Raw genomic sequence first — 17,811 nt, forward strand, 5'->3', positions numbered from 1 at the left:
CGTCATAGTATAGTAAGGCATAAAATCATCAAAAAATGTCATAGTATAGTAAGGCATAAAGCGTCATAGTATAGTAAGGCATAAAATTGTCAAAAAACGTCATAGTATAGTAAGGCATAAAACGTCATAGTATAGTAAGGCATCAAATTGTCAAAAAACGTCACAATATAAGTATGGCATAAAACTGTCAAAAAACGTCATAGTATAGTATGGCATAAAATTGTCAAAAAACGTCATAATATAGTATGGCATAAAACGTCATAGTATAGTAAGGCAAAAAATTGTCAAAAAACGTCATAGTATAGTATGGCATAAAATTGTCAAAAGACATCATAGTATAGTAAGGCATAAAATTGTCAAAAAACGTCATAGTATAGTATGGCATAAAATTGTCAAAAAACGTCATAGTATAGTATGGCATAAAGCGTCATAGTATAGTAAGGCATAAAATTGTCAAAAAACGTTATAGTACAGTGAGGCATAAAATTGTCAAAAAACGTCATAGTATAGTATGGCATAAAATTGTCAAAAAACGTCATAGTATAGTATGGCATAAAATTGTCAAAAAACGTCATAGTATAGTGAGGCATAAAATTGTCAAAAAAGTCATAGTATAGTATGGCATAAAGCGTCATAGTATAGTAAGGCATAAAATGTCAAAAAACGTCATAGTATAGTGAGGCATAAAATTGCCAAAAAACATCATAGTATAGTAAGGCATAAAATTGTCAAAAAACGTCATAGTATAGTGAGGCATAAAATTGTCAAAAAACGTCATAGTATAGTAAGGCATAAAACGTCATAGTATAGTAAGGCATAAAATTGTCAAAAAACGTCATAGTATAGTAAGGCATAAAATTGTCAAAAAACGTCATAGTATAGTAAGGCATAAAACGTCATTGTATAGTATGGCATAAAATTGTCAAAAAACGTCATAGTATAGTATGGCATAAAGCGTCATAGTATAGTAAGGCATAAAATTGTCAAAAAAACGTTATAGTACAGTGAGGCATAAAATTGTCAAAAAACGTCATAGTATAGTATGGCATAAAATTGTCAAAAAACGTCATAGTATAGTGAGGCATAAAATTGTCAAAAAAGTCATAGTATAGTATGGCATAAAGCGTCATAGTATAGTAAGGCATAAAATGTCAAAAAACGTCATAGTATAGTGAGGCATAAAATTGCCAAAAAACATCATAGTATAGTAAGGCATAAAATTGTCAAAAAACGTCATAGTATAGTGAGGCATAAAATTGTCAAAAAACGTCATAGTATAGTAAGGCATAAAACGTCATAGTATAGTAAGGCATAAAATTGTCAAAAAACGTCATAGTATAGTAAGGCATAAAATTGTCAAAAAACGTCATAGTATAGTAAGGCATAAAATTGTCAAAAAACGTCATAGTATAGTATGGCATAAAATTGTCAAAAAACGTCATAGTATAGTATGGCATAAAATTGTCAAAAAACGTCATAGTATAGCATGGCATAAAATTGCCAAAAAACGTCATAGTATAGTATGGCATAAAACGTCATAGTATAGTAAGGCATAAAATGTCAAAAAACGTCATAGTATAGTAAGGCATAAAATGTCAAAAAACGTCATAGTATAGTATGGCATAAAATTGTCAAAAAACGTCATAGTATAGTATGGCATAAAATTGTCAAAAAACGTCATAGTATAGTGAGGCATAAAATTGCCAAAAAACGTCATAGTATAGTATGGCATAAAATTGTCAAAAAACGTCATAGTATAGTAAGGCATAAAATTGTCAAAAAACGTCATAGTATAGTGAGGCATAAAATTGTCAAAAAACGTCATAGTATAGCATGGCATAAAATTGCCAAAAAACGTCATACTATAGTATGGCATAAAAACAACAAAAATCATCATATTATAGTAAGGCAAAAAAACATTTGTGTCTCTACAGATTTATTTAGTGTTTCAGTGATCTCCCTGGTGTTTTAAATTTATTAACTCTTTGTTCTCTTTCCAGGACCCACTCTCCTTCTACATTCACCATCACTATTGTCTTTTCCCAAATAAACCTTCTTGTACTGTTATTGCTGGTGTGTTTTGTGTGCTGTCATGCTCAGGGGTCATACATCAGTTCTGATTAAAACATAAAACGTCATAGTATAGTAAGGCATAAAATTGTCAGAAAATGTTATAGTATAGTGTGGCATAAAATTGTCAAAAAACGTCATAGTATAGTGAGGCATAAAATTGTCAAAAAACGTCATAGTATAGTAAGGCATAAAGCGTCATAGTATAGTAAGGCATAAAATTGTCAAAAAACGTCATAATATAGTATGGCATAAAATTGTCAAAAAACGTCATAGTATAGTATGGCATAAAACTGTCAAAAAACGTCACAATATAAGTATGGCATAAAACTGTCAAAAAACGTCATAGTATAGTATGGCATAAAATTGTCAAAAAACGTCATAATATAGTATGGCATAAAATTGTCAAAAAACGTCATAGTATAGTATGGCATAAAATTGTCAAAAAACGTCATAGTATAGTATGGCATAAAATTGTCAAAAGACATCATAGTATAGTAAGGCATAAAATTGTCAAAAAACGTCATAGTATAGTATGGCATAAAGCGTCATAGTATAGTAAGGCATAAAATTGTCAAAAAACGTCATAGTATAGTATGGCATAAAACGTCATAGTATAGTAAGGCATAAAATTGTCAAAAAACGTCATAGTATAGTATGGCATAAAGCGTCATAGTATAGTAAGGCATAAAATTGTCAAAAAACATTATAGTACAGTGAGGCATAAAATTGTCAAAAAACGTCATAGTATAGTATGGCATAAAATTGTCAAAAAACGTCATAATATAGTATGGCATAAATCATCATATTATAGTAAGGCAAAAAAACATTTGTGTCTCTACAGATTTATTTAGTGTTTCAGTGATCTCCCTGGTGTTTTAAATTTATTAACTCTTTGTTCTCCTGTGCTGAAGACGACTTCCTGGATTTCCAGGACCCACTCTCCTTCTACATTCACCATCACTATTGTCTTTTCCCAAATAAACCTTCTTGTACTGTTATTGCTGGTGTGTTTTGTGTGCTGTCATGCTCAGGGGTCATACATCAGTTCTGATTAAAACATAAAACGTCATAGTATAGTAAGGCATAAAATTGTCAGAAAATGTCATAGTATAGTAAGGCATAAAATTGTCAAAAAACGTCATAGTATAGTGAGGCATAAAATTGTCAAAAAACGTCATAGTATAGTAAGGCATAAAGCGTCATAGTATAGTAAGGCATAAAATTGTCAAAAAACGTCATAATATAGTATGGCATAAAATTGTCAAAAAACGTCATAGTATAGTATGGCATAAAACTGTCAAAAAACGTCACAATATAAGTATGGCATAAAACTGTCAAAAAACGTCATAGTATAGTATGGCATAAAATTGTCAAAAAACGTCATAATATAGTATGGCATAAAATTGTCAAAAAACGTCATAGTATAGTATGGCATAAAATTGTCAAAAAACGTCATAGTATAGTATGGCATAAAATTGTCAAAAGACATCATAGTATAGTAAGGCATAAAATTGTCAAAAAACGTCATAGTATAGTATGGCATAAAGCGTCATAGTATAGTAAGGCATAAAATTGTCAAAAAACGTCATAGTATAGTATGGCATAAAACGTCATAGTATAGTAAGGCATAAAATTGTCAAAAAACGTCATAGTATAGTATGGCATAAAGCGTCATAGTATAGTAAGGCATAAAATTGTCAAAAAACATTATAGTACAGTGAGGCATAAAATTGTCAAAAAACGTCATAGTATAGTATGGCATAAAATTGTCAAAAAACGTCATAATATAGTATGGCATAAATCATCATATTATAGTAAGGCAAAAAAACATTTGTGTCTCTACAGATTTATTTAGTGTTTCAGTGATCTCCCTGGTGTTTTAAATTTATTAACTCTTTGTTCTCCTGTGCTGAAGACGACTTCCTGGATTTCCAGGACCCACTCTCCTTCTACATTCACCATCACTATTGTCTTTTCCCAAATAAACCTTCTTGTACTGTTATTGCTGGTGTGTTTTGTGTGCTGTCATGCTCAGGGGTCATACATCAGTTCTGATGAAAACATAAAATGTCATAGTATAGTAAGGCATAAAATTGTCAGAAAATGTCATAGTATAGTAAGGCATAAAATTGTCAAAAAACGTCATAGTATAGTATGGCATAAAATTGTCAAAAAACGTCATAGTATAGTATGGCATAAAGCGTCATAGTATAGTAAGGCATAAAATTGTCAAAAAACGTCATTGTATAGTATGGCATAAAATTGTCAAAAAACGTCATAGTATAGTATGGCATAAAGCGTCATAGTATAGTAAGGCATAAAATTGTCAAAAAACGTTATAGTACAGTGAGGCATAAAATTGTCAAAAAACGTCATAGTATAGTATGGCATAAAATTGTCAAAAAACGTCATAGTATAGTATGGCATAAAATTGTCAAAAAACGTCATAATATAGTATGGCATAAAACGTCATAGTATAGTAAGGCAAAAAATTGTCAAAAAACGTCATAGTATAGTATGGCATAAAATTGTCAAAAAACGTCATAGTATAGTATGGCATAAAATTGTCAAAAAACGTCATAGTATAGTATGGCATAAAGCGTCATAGTATAGTAAGGCATAAAATTGTCAAAACACGTCATAGTAGAGTATGGCATAAAATTGTCAAAACACGTCATAGTAGAGTATGGCATAAAGCGTCCTAGTATAGTAAGGCATAAAATTGTCAAAAAACGTCACAATATAAGTATGGCATAAAACTGTCAAAAAACGTCATAGTATAGTAAGGCATAAAATTGTCAAAAAACGTCATAGTATAGTATGGCATAAAATTGTCAAAAAACGTCATAATATAGTATGGCATAAAACGTCATAGTATAGTAAGGCAAAAAATTGTCAAAAGACATCATAGTATAGTAAGGCATAAAATTGTCAAAAAACGTCATAGTATAGTATGGCATAAAATTGTCAAAAAACGTCATAGTATAGTATGGCATAAAGCGTCATAGTATAGTAAGGCATAAAATTGTCAAAAAACGTCATTGTATAGTATGGCATAAAATTGTCAAAAAACGTCATAGTATAGTATGGCATAAAGCGTCATAGTATAGTAAGGCATAAAATTGTCAAAAAACGTCACAATATAAGTATGGCATAAAATTGTCAAAAAACGTCATAATATAGTATGGCATAAAATTGTCAAAAAACGTCATAGTATAATATGGCATAAAATTGTCAAAAAACGTCATAGTATAGTATGGCATAAAATTGTCAAAAAACGTCATAGTATAATATGGCATAAAATTGTCAAAAAACGTCATAGTATAGTGAGGCATAAAATTGCCAAAAAACGTCATAGTATAGTATGGCATAAAATTGCCAAAAAACGTCATGGTATAGTATGGCATAAAATTGTCAAAAAACGTCATAGTATAGTATGGCATAAAATTGTCAAAAAACGTCATAGTATAGTGAGGCATAAAATTGTCAAAAAACGTCATAGTATAGTGAGGCATAAAATTGCCAAAAAGCGTCATAGTATAGTATGGCATAAAATTGTCAAAAAACGTCATAGTATAGTAAGGCATAAAATTGTCAAAAAACGTCATAGTATAGTGAGGCATAAAATTGCCAAAAAACGTCATAGTATAATATGGCATAAAATTGTCAAAAAACGTCATAGTATAATATGGCATAAAATTGTCAAAAAACGTCATAGTATAGTGAGGCATAAAATTGCCAAAAAACGTCATAGTATAGTATGGCATAAAATTGTCAAAAAACGTCATAGTATAGTAAGGCATAAAATTGTCAAAAAACGTCATAGTATAGTATGGCATAAAATTGTCAAAAAACGTCATAGTATAGTAAGGCATAAAATTGTCAAAAAAACGTTATAGTACAGTGAGGCATAAAATTGTCAAAAAACGTCATAGTATAGTGAGGCATAAAATTGCCAAAAAGCGTCATAGTATAGTATGGCATAAAATTGTCAAAAAACGTCATAGTATAGTAAGGCATAAAATTGTCAAAAAACGTCATAGTATAGTGAGGCATAAAATTGCCAAAAAACGTCATAGTATAATATGGCATAAAATTGTCAAAAAACGTCATAGTATAGTGAGGCATAAAATTGTCAAAAAACGTCATAGTATAGTGAGGCATAAAATTGTCAAAAAACGTCATAGTATAGTGAGGCATAAAACGTCATAGCATAGTAAGGCATAAAAACAACAAAAATCATCATATTATAGTAAGGCAAAAAAACATTTGTGTCTCTACAGATTTATTTATTGTTTCAGTGATCTCCCTGGTGTTTTAAATGTATTAACTCTTTGTTCTCCTGTGCTGAAGACGACTTCCTGGATTTCCAGGACCCACTCTCCTTCTACATTCACCATCACTATTGTCTTTTCCCAAATAAACCTTCTTGTACTGTTATTGCTGGTGTGTTTTGTGTGCTGTCATGCTCAGGGGTCATACATCAGTTCTGATGAAAACATAAAACGTCATAGTATAGTAAGGCATAAAATCATCAGAAAACGTCATAGTATAGTAAGGCATAAAATTGTCAAAAAACGTCATAGTATAGTGAGGCATAAAATTGCCAAAAAACGTCATAGTATAGTAAGGCATAAAATTGTCAAAAAACGTCATAGTATAGTGAGGCATAAAATTGCCAAAAAACGTCATAGTATAGTATGGCATAAAACGTCATAGTATAGTAAGGCATAAAATTGTCAAAAAACGTCATAGTATAGTATGGCATAAAACGTCATAGTATAGTAAGGCATAAAATTGTCAAAACACGTCATAGTATAATATGTCATAAAATCGTCAATAAACGTCATAGTATAGTATGGCATAAAATTGTCAAAAAACGTCATAGTATAGTATGGCATAAAATGTCATAGTATAGTAAGGCATAAAATTGTCAAAAAACGTCATAGTATAGTGAGGCATAAAATTGCCAAAAAACGTCATAGTATAATATGGCATAAAATTGTCAAAAAACGTCATAGTATAGTATGGCATAAAATTGTCAAAAAACGTCATAGTATAGTAAGGCATAAAATTGTCAAAAAACGTCATAGTATAGTAAGGCATAAAATTGTCAAAAAACGTCATAGTATAGTGAGGCATAAAATTGTCAAAAAACGTCATAGTATAGTAAGGCATAAAATTGTCAAAAAACGTCATAGTATAGTGAGGCATAAAATTGTCAAAAAACGTCATAGTATAGTGAGGCATAAAACGTCATAGCATAGTAAGGCATAAAAACAACAAAAATCATCATATTATAGTAAGGCAAAAAAACATTTGTGTCTCTACAGATTTATTTATTGTTTCAGTGATCTCCCTGGTGTTTTAAATGTATTAACTCTTTGTTCTCCTGTGCTGAAGACGACTTCCTGGATTTCCAGGACCCACTCTCCTTCTACATTCACCATCACTATTGTCTTTTCCCAAATAAACCTTCTTGTACTGTTATTGCTGGTGTGTTTTGTGTGCTGTCATGCTCAGGGGTCATACATCAGTTCTGATGAAAACATAAAACGTCATAGTATAGTAAGGCATAAAATCATCAGAAAACGTCATAGTATAGTAAGGCATAAAATTGTCAAAAAACGTCATAGTATAGTGAGGCATAAAATTGCCAAAAAACGTCATAGTATAGTATGGCATAAAACGTCATAGTATAGTATGGCATAAAATTGTCAAAAAACGTCATAGTATAGTATGGCATAAAATGTCATAGTATAGTAAGGCATAAAATTGTCAAAAAACGTCATAGTATAGTATGGCATAAAATGTCATAGTATAGTAAGGCATAAAATTGTCAAAAAACGTCATAGTATAGTATGGCATAAAACGTCATAGTATAGTAAGGCATAAAATTGTCAAAAAACGTCATAGTATAGTGAGGCATTAAATTGTCAAAAAACGTCATAGTATAGTATAGTATGGCATAAAATGTCATAGTATAGTAAGGCATAAAATTGTCAAAAAACGTCATAATATAGTATGGCATAAAACGTCATAGTATAGTATGGCATAAAATTGTCAAAAAACGTCATAGTATAGTATGGCATAAAATGTCATAGTATAGTAAGGCATAAAATTGTCAAAAATCATCACAATATAAGTATGGCATAAAAACAACAAAAATCATCATATTATAGTAAGGCAAAAAAACATTTGTGTCTCTACAGATTTATTTAGTGTTTCAGTGATCTCCCTGGTGTTTTAAATTTATTAACTCTTTTTCTCCTGTGCTGAAGACGACTTCCTGGATTTCCAGGACCCACTCTCCTTCTACATTCACCATCACTATTGTCTTTTCCCAAATAAACCTTCTTGCACTGTTATTGCTGGTGTGTTTTGTGTCCTGTCATGCTCTGGGGTCATACATCAGTTCTGATGGCATAAAATCATCAGAAAACGTCATAGTATAGTAAGGCATAAAATTGTCAAAAACCGTCATAGTATAGTGAGGAATAAAATTGTCAAAAAACGTCATAGTATAGTAAGGCAAAAAATTGTCAAAAACGTCATAGTATAGTGAGGCATTAAATTGTCAAAAAACGTCATAGTATAGGAAGGCATAAAAGTATCAAAAAACATCATGGTATATTATGTCATAAAATTGTCAAAACACGTCATAGTATAGTACAGCATAAAACGTCATAGTATAGCAAGGCATGAAATTGTCAAGAAACGTCATAGTATAGTATAGTATGGCATAAAACGTCATAGTATAGTAAGGCAAAAAACGTCATAGTATAGTAAGGCATAAAATTGTCAAAAAACATCACAATATAAGTATGGCATAAAAACAACAAAAATCATCATATTATAGTAAGGCAAAAAAACATTTCTGTCTACAGATTTATTTAGTGTTTCAGTGATCTCCCTGGTGTTTTAAATTTATTAACTCTTTGTTCTCCTGTGCTGAAGACGACTTCCCGGATTTCCAGGACCCACTCTCCTTCTACATTCACCATCACTATTGTCTTTTCCCAAATAAACCGTCTTGCACTGTTATTGCTGGTGTGTTTTGTGTCCTGTCATGCTCTGGGGTCATACATCAGTTCTGATGGCATAAAATCATCAGAAAACGTCATAGTATATAAGGCATAAAATTGTCAAAAAACGTCATAGTATAGTGAGGCATAAAATTGCCAAAAAACGTCATAGTATAGTATGGCATAAAGCGTCATAGTATAGTAAGGCATAAAGCGTCATAGTATAGTAAGGCATATAATTGTCACAAAACGTTATAGTATAGTAAGGCAAAAAATTGTCAAAAACTTCATAGTATAGTGAGGCATAAAATTGCCAAAAAACGTCATAGTATAGGAAGGCATAAAAGTATCAAAAAACATCATGGTATATTATGTCATAAAATTGTCAATAAACGTCATACTATAGTATGGCATAAAATTGTCAAAAAACGTCATAGTATAGTGAGGCATAAAATTGCCAAAAAACCTCATATTATAGTATGGCATAAAACATCATAGTATAGTACGGCATAAAATTGTCAAAACACGTCATAGTATATTATGTCATAAAATCGTCAATAAACGTCATAGTATAGTATGGCATAAAATTGTCAAAAAACGTCATAGTATAGTAAGGCATAAAATTGTCAAAAAACGTCATTGTATAATATGGTATAAAATTGCCAAAAAACGTCATAGTATAGTAAGGCATAAAACGTCATAGTATAGTATGGCATAAAATTGTCAAAACACGTCATAGTATAGTAAGGCATAAAATTGTCAAAAAAAGTCATAGTATAGTGAGGCATAAAATCATCAAAAAACGTCATTGTATAATATGGCATAAAATTGTCAAAAAACGTCATAGTATAGTATGGCATAAAACATCATAGTATAGTAAGGCATAAAACGTCATAGTATAGTATGGCATAAAATTGTCAAAAAACGTCATAGTATAGTAAGGCATAAAACATCATAGTATAGTAAGGCATAAAATCATCAAAAAACGTCATTGTATAATATGGCATAAAATTGTCAAAAAACGTCATAGTATAGTAAGGCATAAAACATCATAGTATAGTAAGGCATAAAACGTCATAGTATAGTATGGCATAAAATTGTCAAAAAACGTCATAGTATAGTAAGGCATAAAACATCATAGTATAGTAAGGCATAAAATCATCAAAAAACGTCATAGTATAGTATGGCATAAAATCATCAAAAAACGTCATAGTATAGTGAGGCATAAAATTGTCAAAAAACGTCATAGTATAGTATGGCATAAAACATCATAGTATAGTAAGGCATAAAATCATCAAAAAGCGTCATAGTATGGTAAGGCATAAAATTGTCAAAAAACATAGTATAGTATGGCACAAAATTGTGATAAAACGTCATAGTATAGTATGGCATAACAACAACAAAAATCGTCATATAATAGTAAGGCAAAAAAACATTTGTGTCTCTACAGATTTATTTAGTGTTTCAGGGATCTCCCCGGTGTTTTAAATTTATTAACTCTTCGTTCTCCTGTGCTGAAGACGACTTCCTTAACCCTAACCCACTCCCCTTTTACATTCACCATCACTATTGTCTTTTCCCAAATAAACCTTCTTGCACTGTTATTGCTGGTATGTTTTGTGTCCTGTCATGCTTTGGGGTCCAACATCAGTTCTGATGAAAACATAACAGTTAGGCATTAAAAATTATAGTATAGTAAGGTATAAAAAAGTAATTATAGTAACTGTGGCATACAAACGTCATAGTATAAAACGTCATAGTTTACTATGGCATAAAACGTTGTAGTATAGTAAGTCACAAAACGTCAAAAAACGTCACAGTATAACAAGGTAAAAACTGTCAAAAATGGTCATAGTATAATGAGCCAAGAAATGTCAATAAACGTCATAGTATAGCAAGGCATAAAATTGTCATAAACCTTATAGTTTGGTATGGCATAAAATTGTCAAAAAACGTAATAGTACAGTATGGCTTAAATAGTCATAAAACCTCATAGTATAGTATGGCATTAAACGTAATGGTATGGTAAGGCATAAAAATGTCAAAAAATGACAGTATAGTATGGATTAAAACGTCATAGTATTATAAGGCATAAAATTGTCAAAAAACGTCATAGTATAGCATAAAATTGTCTAAAAAAGTCATAGCATAGTATGGCATAAAATGATCAAAAAACGTCATAGTATAGTATGGATTAAAACGTCATAGTATAGTATGGCATAAAACTGTCTAAAAAAGGTCATAGTATACTATGGCAGAAAACGTCAAAGAAGGTCAGTATAAAAAGGTAAAAAATGTCACAGTATAATAAGGTAAAAAAACTGTCAATAAACGTCATAGTATAGTATTATTAGATATTGTTAGATTTTCATGAATTCTTTCTATATCTTTCTCTAAAATTGTTACAATTTTGTTGTTAAGTTATTGGTTATCTAAAAACAAAAGAGGCAGAGAAAGAATGAAGAATGAGTTATTTAAACTCACGCAGCCATCATGAGCTTGGGATCAGGTGCTCTACCAGCAAGGGGGCACCATTCAGCGATGTTAACCGTGCTGGTGTGAATGAGGGAGTGCAGGGTCACCCAGGTGCCACCAGAGCGTCCCAGTATCTTTGTTACCTCTGACCTGCTCAAGCAGAGCAGCAAGTGTCCTGTGGGATCCCATTTTAAAGAACTCACACTGTCCTGTAGAGTGAAGAGAAGGAGAGTGAAAATGATTTCCTGTATATTCTGTGTCACAGTGTAGACAACAGTGTCACATAGTTGGGTTTGAGGCACATGCAGTTCTTTGTCTCTTATGCAGGGCTCTTCAGCATACTGCAATCAAAATGAGTATGGAGGAAACTTTGCAGGCAAACCTGGAAGACAGACAGCACTACAGGCTGCTCATTCTCATAGGTCTCAGTTGTGGCCAAAAGGATCTTTCCAGTGGGATAGCCCACTGCAAAAGGCTTGTCCTCACTGTGCCAGGCGACACACTGGGGGGCTAGAAGGAATCATGGGAGAAGATCAGTCTTTTAAAAGAATAAGTTGATATTTTTGAGAAATTAATGTTGCATTCTTGCCTAGAGTTAGATGAGAAGATTGATACCACTGTTGTGTTTATACGAAGGTAAAGCCAGGAGTTGATTACCTTAGCTCAGTTTAGCTAATCTTAAATTAATGTAGCATAAAGACTGGACACAAGGAGCTTTTACATTTTGTTAACATTTGTGTATAGATTAAACAAACAAGACAAGTTAATTAGTGGCCTTTGGGTGTGCTAATATGCAATTTTTCTTGCTTTTGGACAGAGCCAGGCCAGCTGTTTCCACCTCTTTACAGACTTTATGCCTAACTAAGCTAAGCAGCTGCTGACTCTAGTTTCGTATTTACCGTACAGGCATGAAAGTGGCATCAATCTTCTCATTTAACTCCCAGCAAGAATGAAAATAGGTGCGTTTCCCAAAAGGCTGTATTAGGCCTTTAAGTCTAAAACATGTACTTAATTTCAAAAATGGTATGAGTGGAGATGTGTCCACTCAAACACATCAGCTAAGAGGTATTATCAACAATAGAAATTTAAAGAGAAATATGTAGTAAGTTAAACAATTAATTTGAAATGTTCTCAGTATGTCACTGAATGTAATGTCTCTCTTTATAATTACATTAAAATCTGAGTGTGATGTGTGATTTCATTTTCATGAAAAACATTTTATTCTGATAGGGTCTGTCAGTAGCAGTGTGTAGCAGCCACCTCACCCTCTTTCCTGTGGCAGTGGGTGAGTTCAGTGCTCTTCACATTTAACTCCATTTCCTGCATTGTGACCTGCAGCCAGCAGAGGGAGCCATCCAGCCGACCCACCAACAGGCTCTCAGCAGCTCTATTCTTACAGGCTGGTGGCTGGTCAAGGACCCACAAGCTGAAAGTGTGAGCCCAGCAGAGGGCTGTGACCCGAGACACCTGAGCCTCCACATGACAGTGAGATCCTGTAAAGTGACAGAACAATTCAAATTGTAGAGACTACTGATCTGATTATTAGACATCTTACAGCTGTTTAAAGTCCCCCTCTACTCAAAAATGTGTTTTGCTGCAGAATGATGTAGGTGCAGAGTTTTTTTATTTCATTTTACAAATTATTGTTCGAAGCAGAATATTTTTATGTGTCCTATAACATGTCGGGAGGTGGTCTTTCTTAACAAGACAAGTAATAAAATCTGAGACTAGTAAAAAAAAAAAAAAAAAAAAGACAAATGCACTTACCCCTGATGTTCATGATGTTGATGTGTTTGTTCTCAGGGGCAGCCAAGAAGTTTCCCCCTGGACTCCAGTACACAGGAGACATGTGATGACATCTACCTGCCCTTTCACTGTTTGATCTGTCCGCCTTACTGGAGAGAGTCAAAGGGAGGAAAATTTGGTTTCACCATCCAATCCTTTCATAGCAACCCCTTTGATATTTTCAGAATTCTCTAGGTATCATACAGGAACCATTCATTTTTCATAATATGTTTTAATTATGGCTAAAATGTACATCTTTCTGTGCACGTATATTAGTCTTTCTAAATTATGAATATAGATATTTATCTATAAAAAAAAAATGAAGGTTTGGGAAGTTAGATAACCAGATATCTTTTAAAAATTTAGCATCAAAACAATAACAAAATAATCAATATTGGATCGAGTAGACACTACCTCGTAATGCAGGAAAAAGTGGTCTGTAACTCCACTGAGTTCTGGTTGATGGTCCATAGTTGCACCACTTTGTCCTGAGAACATGTAGCCAGCAAGCTCTGCTCACTGCTCCAGGAACAGCTAGCCACCTGAAATGAACAGAAATAATGTAAAGATACTTATACTACATTTGACATGATTGGTGGGGAAATGTCATACCTGTGTGTTATAGACCACTTATTGCTGTGCACAGTCGTGGTTAGAGGTGTGATAGATTATGATGATTATTAAGATGATTATTATAATGATGATTAATATTCTCACATTTTTTTTACATAGATAATGGAAAGCCATGGCTTTATTTTCTGAACACATATCATCCTGTTATCAAAACACAAGAGAATAATGTTTGTGCTATGAAAAACGATAACAGAAACAATACAAGTAGCTGTGACTAAGCATTGTTACAATGCAGATTGTTCAAATAAATTGTACTGAATTGACTGAGTACTAATCCTATAAATCCCGTACCTTGTTGTAATGTCCTTCCAGCCTCTTGAGAGGACATTTGCGTAAGTCACCAGCCAGGTCGCTGTATGTCTGGGGACGATTAGGACTGTCTCTTCCTGTGGCGGCCAAGGCCTGCACCAGCTGCTGTGCTGCCCACTGGCGGTGTTTACTGGTCAGCCTGGCAGACAGGACACATGCTGCCAACGCATTAGCCAGCTCCAGAGGGCCCACTCTGGCATTCAAGTGGGGTAGAGGGGAGGGAGGCAAGGACGAAGAAGACACCCCGTGGTTTCCTGCATCTACATTAAACAGACACATAGGATTTCAAACATTGTAATAAATAATTACACATAACAACACAACTACTCTCTCTCACCATTAGTCTCGTGTTCGGCCCTGTCTGAGCTGTAACAGTGAACACCCTTTTCCGTCAGCAGGGTGACCAGACTTTGCGTGACCAGGAATGTTGGGGGCGTCTGGTCATTGCAGTCCCTCTGCTGCTGGGCTCCCTGGGCTGCAGCTGTTAGACTGGAGCTCAGGCAACCTCTCTGCTGTGGGTCACTGATGGCCCCGATGTTGACCCCTGTAGCTGCTGCCATTAGGTCCTACAGGCAGCAATATTAAGAGGATATTCACATTTTAGAATTTACATCCATTTGCCAGCATTTATACAGTATATGTTCACACTGAAATAATCACTTAATGCTTAGATAATTTCTTATTTCAATGGATCATAATATCATTTATAATTTTCTATGCTTTTGCCACATTTGTTCCTTTAATTTCATCTGAAAAAAAAAAAAAAAAGCTCTTTATTTTAATCTTAATTACTGTATTTTTGTATATTTATTGTGCTGTACATGTGTTGGTTTTAAGTCATTCTTAAAGCTCCTTGTAATGAATCTTTTACCAGCCTAAATTTGCTTTCATCACAGTTTTCATTGAACACTTGGCCTTATTCCTATATAAATAAATAAAGCATAAAACAACCAATTATATCGAGTCAGATGTTCAAACAGCCAATCGGCCTAAATTCCAGTCCAGACATCCACAGTCTAACTGATCACACTGTAATTAATTCAGACAAATATGGAAAAAGTACAAGAGAGAAAATGTAATTAACTGATGCATTAAAAAATATGTACATGTATTATTATCAAAAGGCATTTGTGACACTGTGATATAAAGGTGATATAGTGATATAATGTGATGTAAAACTTAGATATTTTTGCCCAAAGATGATAATTAGCTTATACAGTTTTTATAAATAGTGGATTGACCAAAGAAAACTGACCTGAGTGCATATCTCCACTAGCTGTCTGTAAGCAGTAGAGCTATGGGACACCACGCTGCCGATGGCTGAGGTAAGGAAGCTGAGGCAGGTGGAGTTGTTGCGTTCGGTTGCCTGCCCCTTTGCACCTGACTGTCTGTCCACACAGTTGTGAGCCCTGCCCCCTGCTGCTAGAGTCATCAAACGCACCAAGATGCGGATATCTGCCAGACCCAAGGACTCTAATCCATTGGACTGGCTGCACACTGATGCACTGGAGAGATAGAATAGAATAGAAGATAAAATAGGAATCCTGAAACCGCAGTGAATTGGTGAAAAAAATGTATCAACAAGGGTATATTTTGGTCAGATGTAATGTACCTAGAGGCAGTTTGAGACAGTGCTCTCATCACCATGCTGTAGGCGAGCAGAATCTGTGCGGTGGAGGTGACTCTTCTTAAAGCTTTCAGTCTGTCATGAGAGTCCCTCAGTGATATTGCCTGCTGTCCAAGGCTCAGAGAGGTCTTCTGCTCAACAAGGGCATTCCCTGGTGAGGACAAAAATAAACACATCAAAGAGGATTCTGTTAGTTATAGGACAAAGCACTGATACATCTTGCTAAACTCATATTAAATTACTCTGAGAGTACATGGTATGCTTATCCCTCTGATGTCAGCATGCAAAAAAAAAAAAAAAAAGAACAACCATGCTGGTTCACTGGGAATGTGTGTGCCTCAGATGTGCAGCTATGATAAATGAGTAATGAGGCACTATGCTGCAGTAAGTCTGACTGTGGATGGAGTGTGGATGCTGCCAACAAGCACACAGGGAATGTGGGTGTGTGTTACAAAAAAGTGGGCTAAATCTTTCACCAGAGAAAGTGAAAGAAACATCCAATAGGAACAAGAGGACAATTAACCACTGAGTGAATGCAACCTACTGTTCTGTTTGTATATGACCTGCTATTTAATATTCAGAGGTGTGTGGATACTGGAATTTTTATTATAGTCATGGGTGATTGGTTTGGTGTCACACTGTCCTACAATGGAAGATCTGCAGAAAAAGTGAATGGAAAAATCAAATAAGACCCCTGCCCTTTACCTAGGATTCTTCCACTCTTTAATGTGCAAGTTTGCATGCAACTGCTTTTTTCCAGTTCTACATCTGTTGATATCATACAGTATGTGCAAATGCATCATATTTATCTGTCACCACTGAACTCATTGATGCTGAACCACAACTATAGTAGCTACTATAATAAACACCCAGTACCTTTGGGAGCTGCTGCGCTTGTTGGGTCAGCAGAGCTGTAAACCCGGGCTCCGAGTGGATCTGGCTCAGTAAAGGCTATGGGGTCTGGTACCAGCTTCTTTTCTGTCAGCCCCAGCGGTCTCAGCAAGAGCCCAAAGTCCTCCAGGCCCGTCAGCTTGTCTGTGTCACACTCGTCTTGGTGGCTCATTTCCCAATCATCTTAGCAAACAGAAGTACCATTCATATTACAAAAAAATGCATTTAATGAGTATCAAATGACTTGTCCTACTTTAGAGTGAAAATACCCTTCCCTACCATCAGATGTGCTGTCCAACTGGCCAATCAAATCAGATGTCAGACCTTTAATCCTAAAAGCAAATGGAGGACAAAACAACGTTAAATAAAAGGGTATGTATTGTAACCAGTTACATGTACAAACATCGAAGAGTCTACAGGCACAGTTGCATGCATCCATTCATCATTTCCTGCATACATCATGTGACATACAGTATATCTGCTTTACCTTTCATATTTAGAACTTGTGTCACTCAGGTTTGCAGCCAGATACTTTTCCCTGCAGGAGCTGCAGAGGAGGTAGAAGGGAAAGTTGGAGCCACACTCCCCTTTGAACCAGACATCCACGTAAGCCCCGGTGCTGTCGTAGCCCTTTCGTGCTGCACTCTGCCCGCAACCTGGGTGACGCCGCTTTATGTGATTGTTAAACTGGAGGGTAAGGGTGTTGCAGAGCTCACATTTCACCATCTGACTGTGTTCTTCTCCTCCCTAAAACAATGGTAATAAGATGGATGATAATATTTCTAGTACTCTGACAAGAAGTGAACTGCATGCATGAATGTTTTAAACACAGTGTAGGAATAAATACAATGTACAAAATTATGTGACACAAGTTAGTCTGTGACACTTCTGTGGTTGTCGTTTTGCACTTCAAATCATAACATATATTTATTAAAATAATCAAAACTAGATTTTGGTTTTTTCCATGCTTTGTAGCCTTAGTGATAATTTGTG

The 17,811-nt window shown here is 34.2% G+C and overlaps 1 protein-coding gene across 6 annotated transcripts in view; it reads right to left on the bottom strand.

Moving 5' to 3' along the window:
- Positions 1–17,811, bottom strand: part of LOC130186315 (probable E3 ubiquitin-protein ligase HERC1) — a 60,745-nt gene that overhangs the window by 16,424 nt on the left and 26,510 nt on the right. For all 6 annotated transcript variants that reach the window (XM_056403346.1, XM_056403347.1, XM_056403348.1 and 3 more), the window contains 12 exons: positions 17,306–17,565; positions 17,098–17,150; positions 16,804–17,001; positions 15,913–16,078; positions 15,556–15,805; positions 14,638–14,866; positions 14,283–14,560; positions 13,773–13,900; positions 13,341–13,468; positions 12,839–13,066; positions 11,956–12,083; positions 11,583–11,782 (listed from right to left, as the gene is read on the bottom strand). In XM_056403346.1, the coding sequence (XP_056259321.1) occupies positions 11,583–11,782; positions 11,956–12,083; positions 12,839–13,066; positions 13,341–13,468; positions 13,773–13,900; positions 14,283–14,560; positions 14,638–14,866; positions 15,556–15,805; positions 15,913–16,078; positions 16,804–17,001; positions 17,098–17,150; positions 17,306–17,565 (2,246 nt within the window). The remainder of the gene's footprint in view (positions 1–11,582; positions 11,783–11,955; positions 12,084–12,838; positions 13,067–13,340; positions 13,469–13,772; positions 13,901–14,282; positions 14,561–14,637; positions 14,867–15,555; positions 15,806–15,912; positions 16,079–16,803; positions 17,002–17,097; positions 17,151–17,305; positions 17,566–17,811) is intronic.

The sequence above is a fragment of the Seriola aureovittata genome, chromosome 18 (genome assembly GCF_021018895.1).
Source record: "Seriola aureovittata isolate HTS-2021-v1 ecotype China chromosome 18, ASM2101889v1, whole genome shotgun sequence".
Taxonomy (NCBI): Eukaryota; Metazoa; Chordata; class Actinopteri; order Carangiformes; family Carangidae; genus Seriola; species Seriola aureovittata.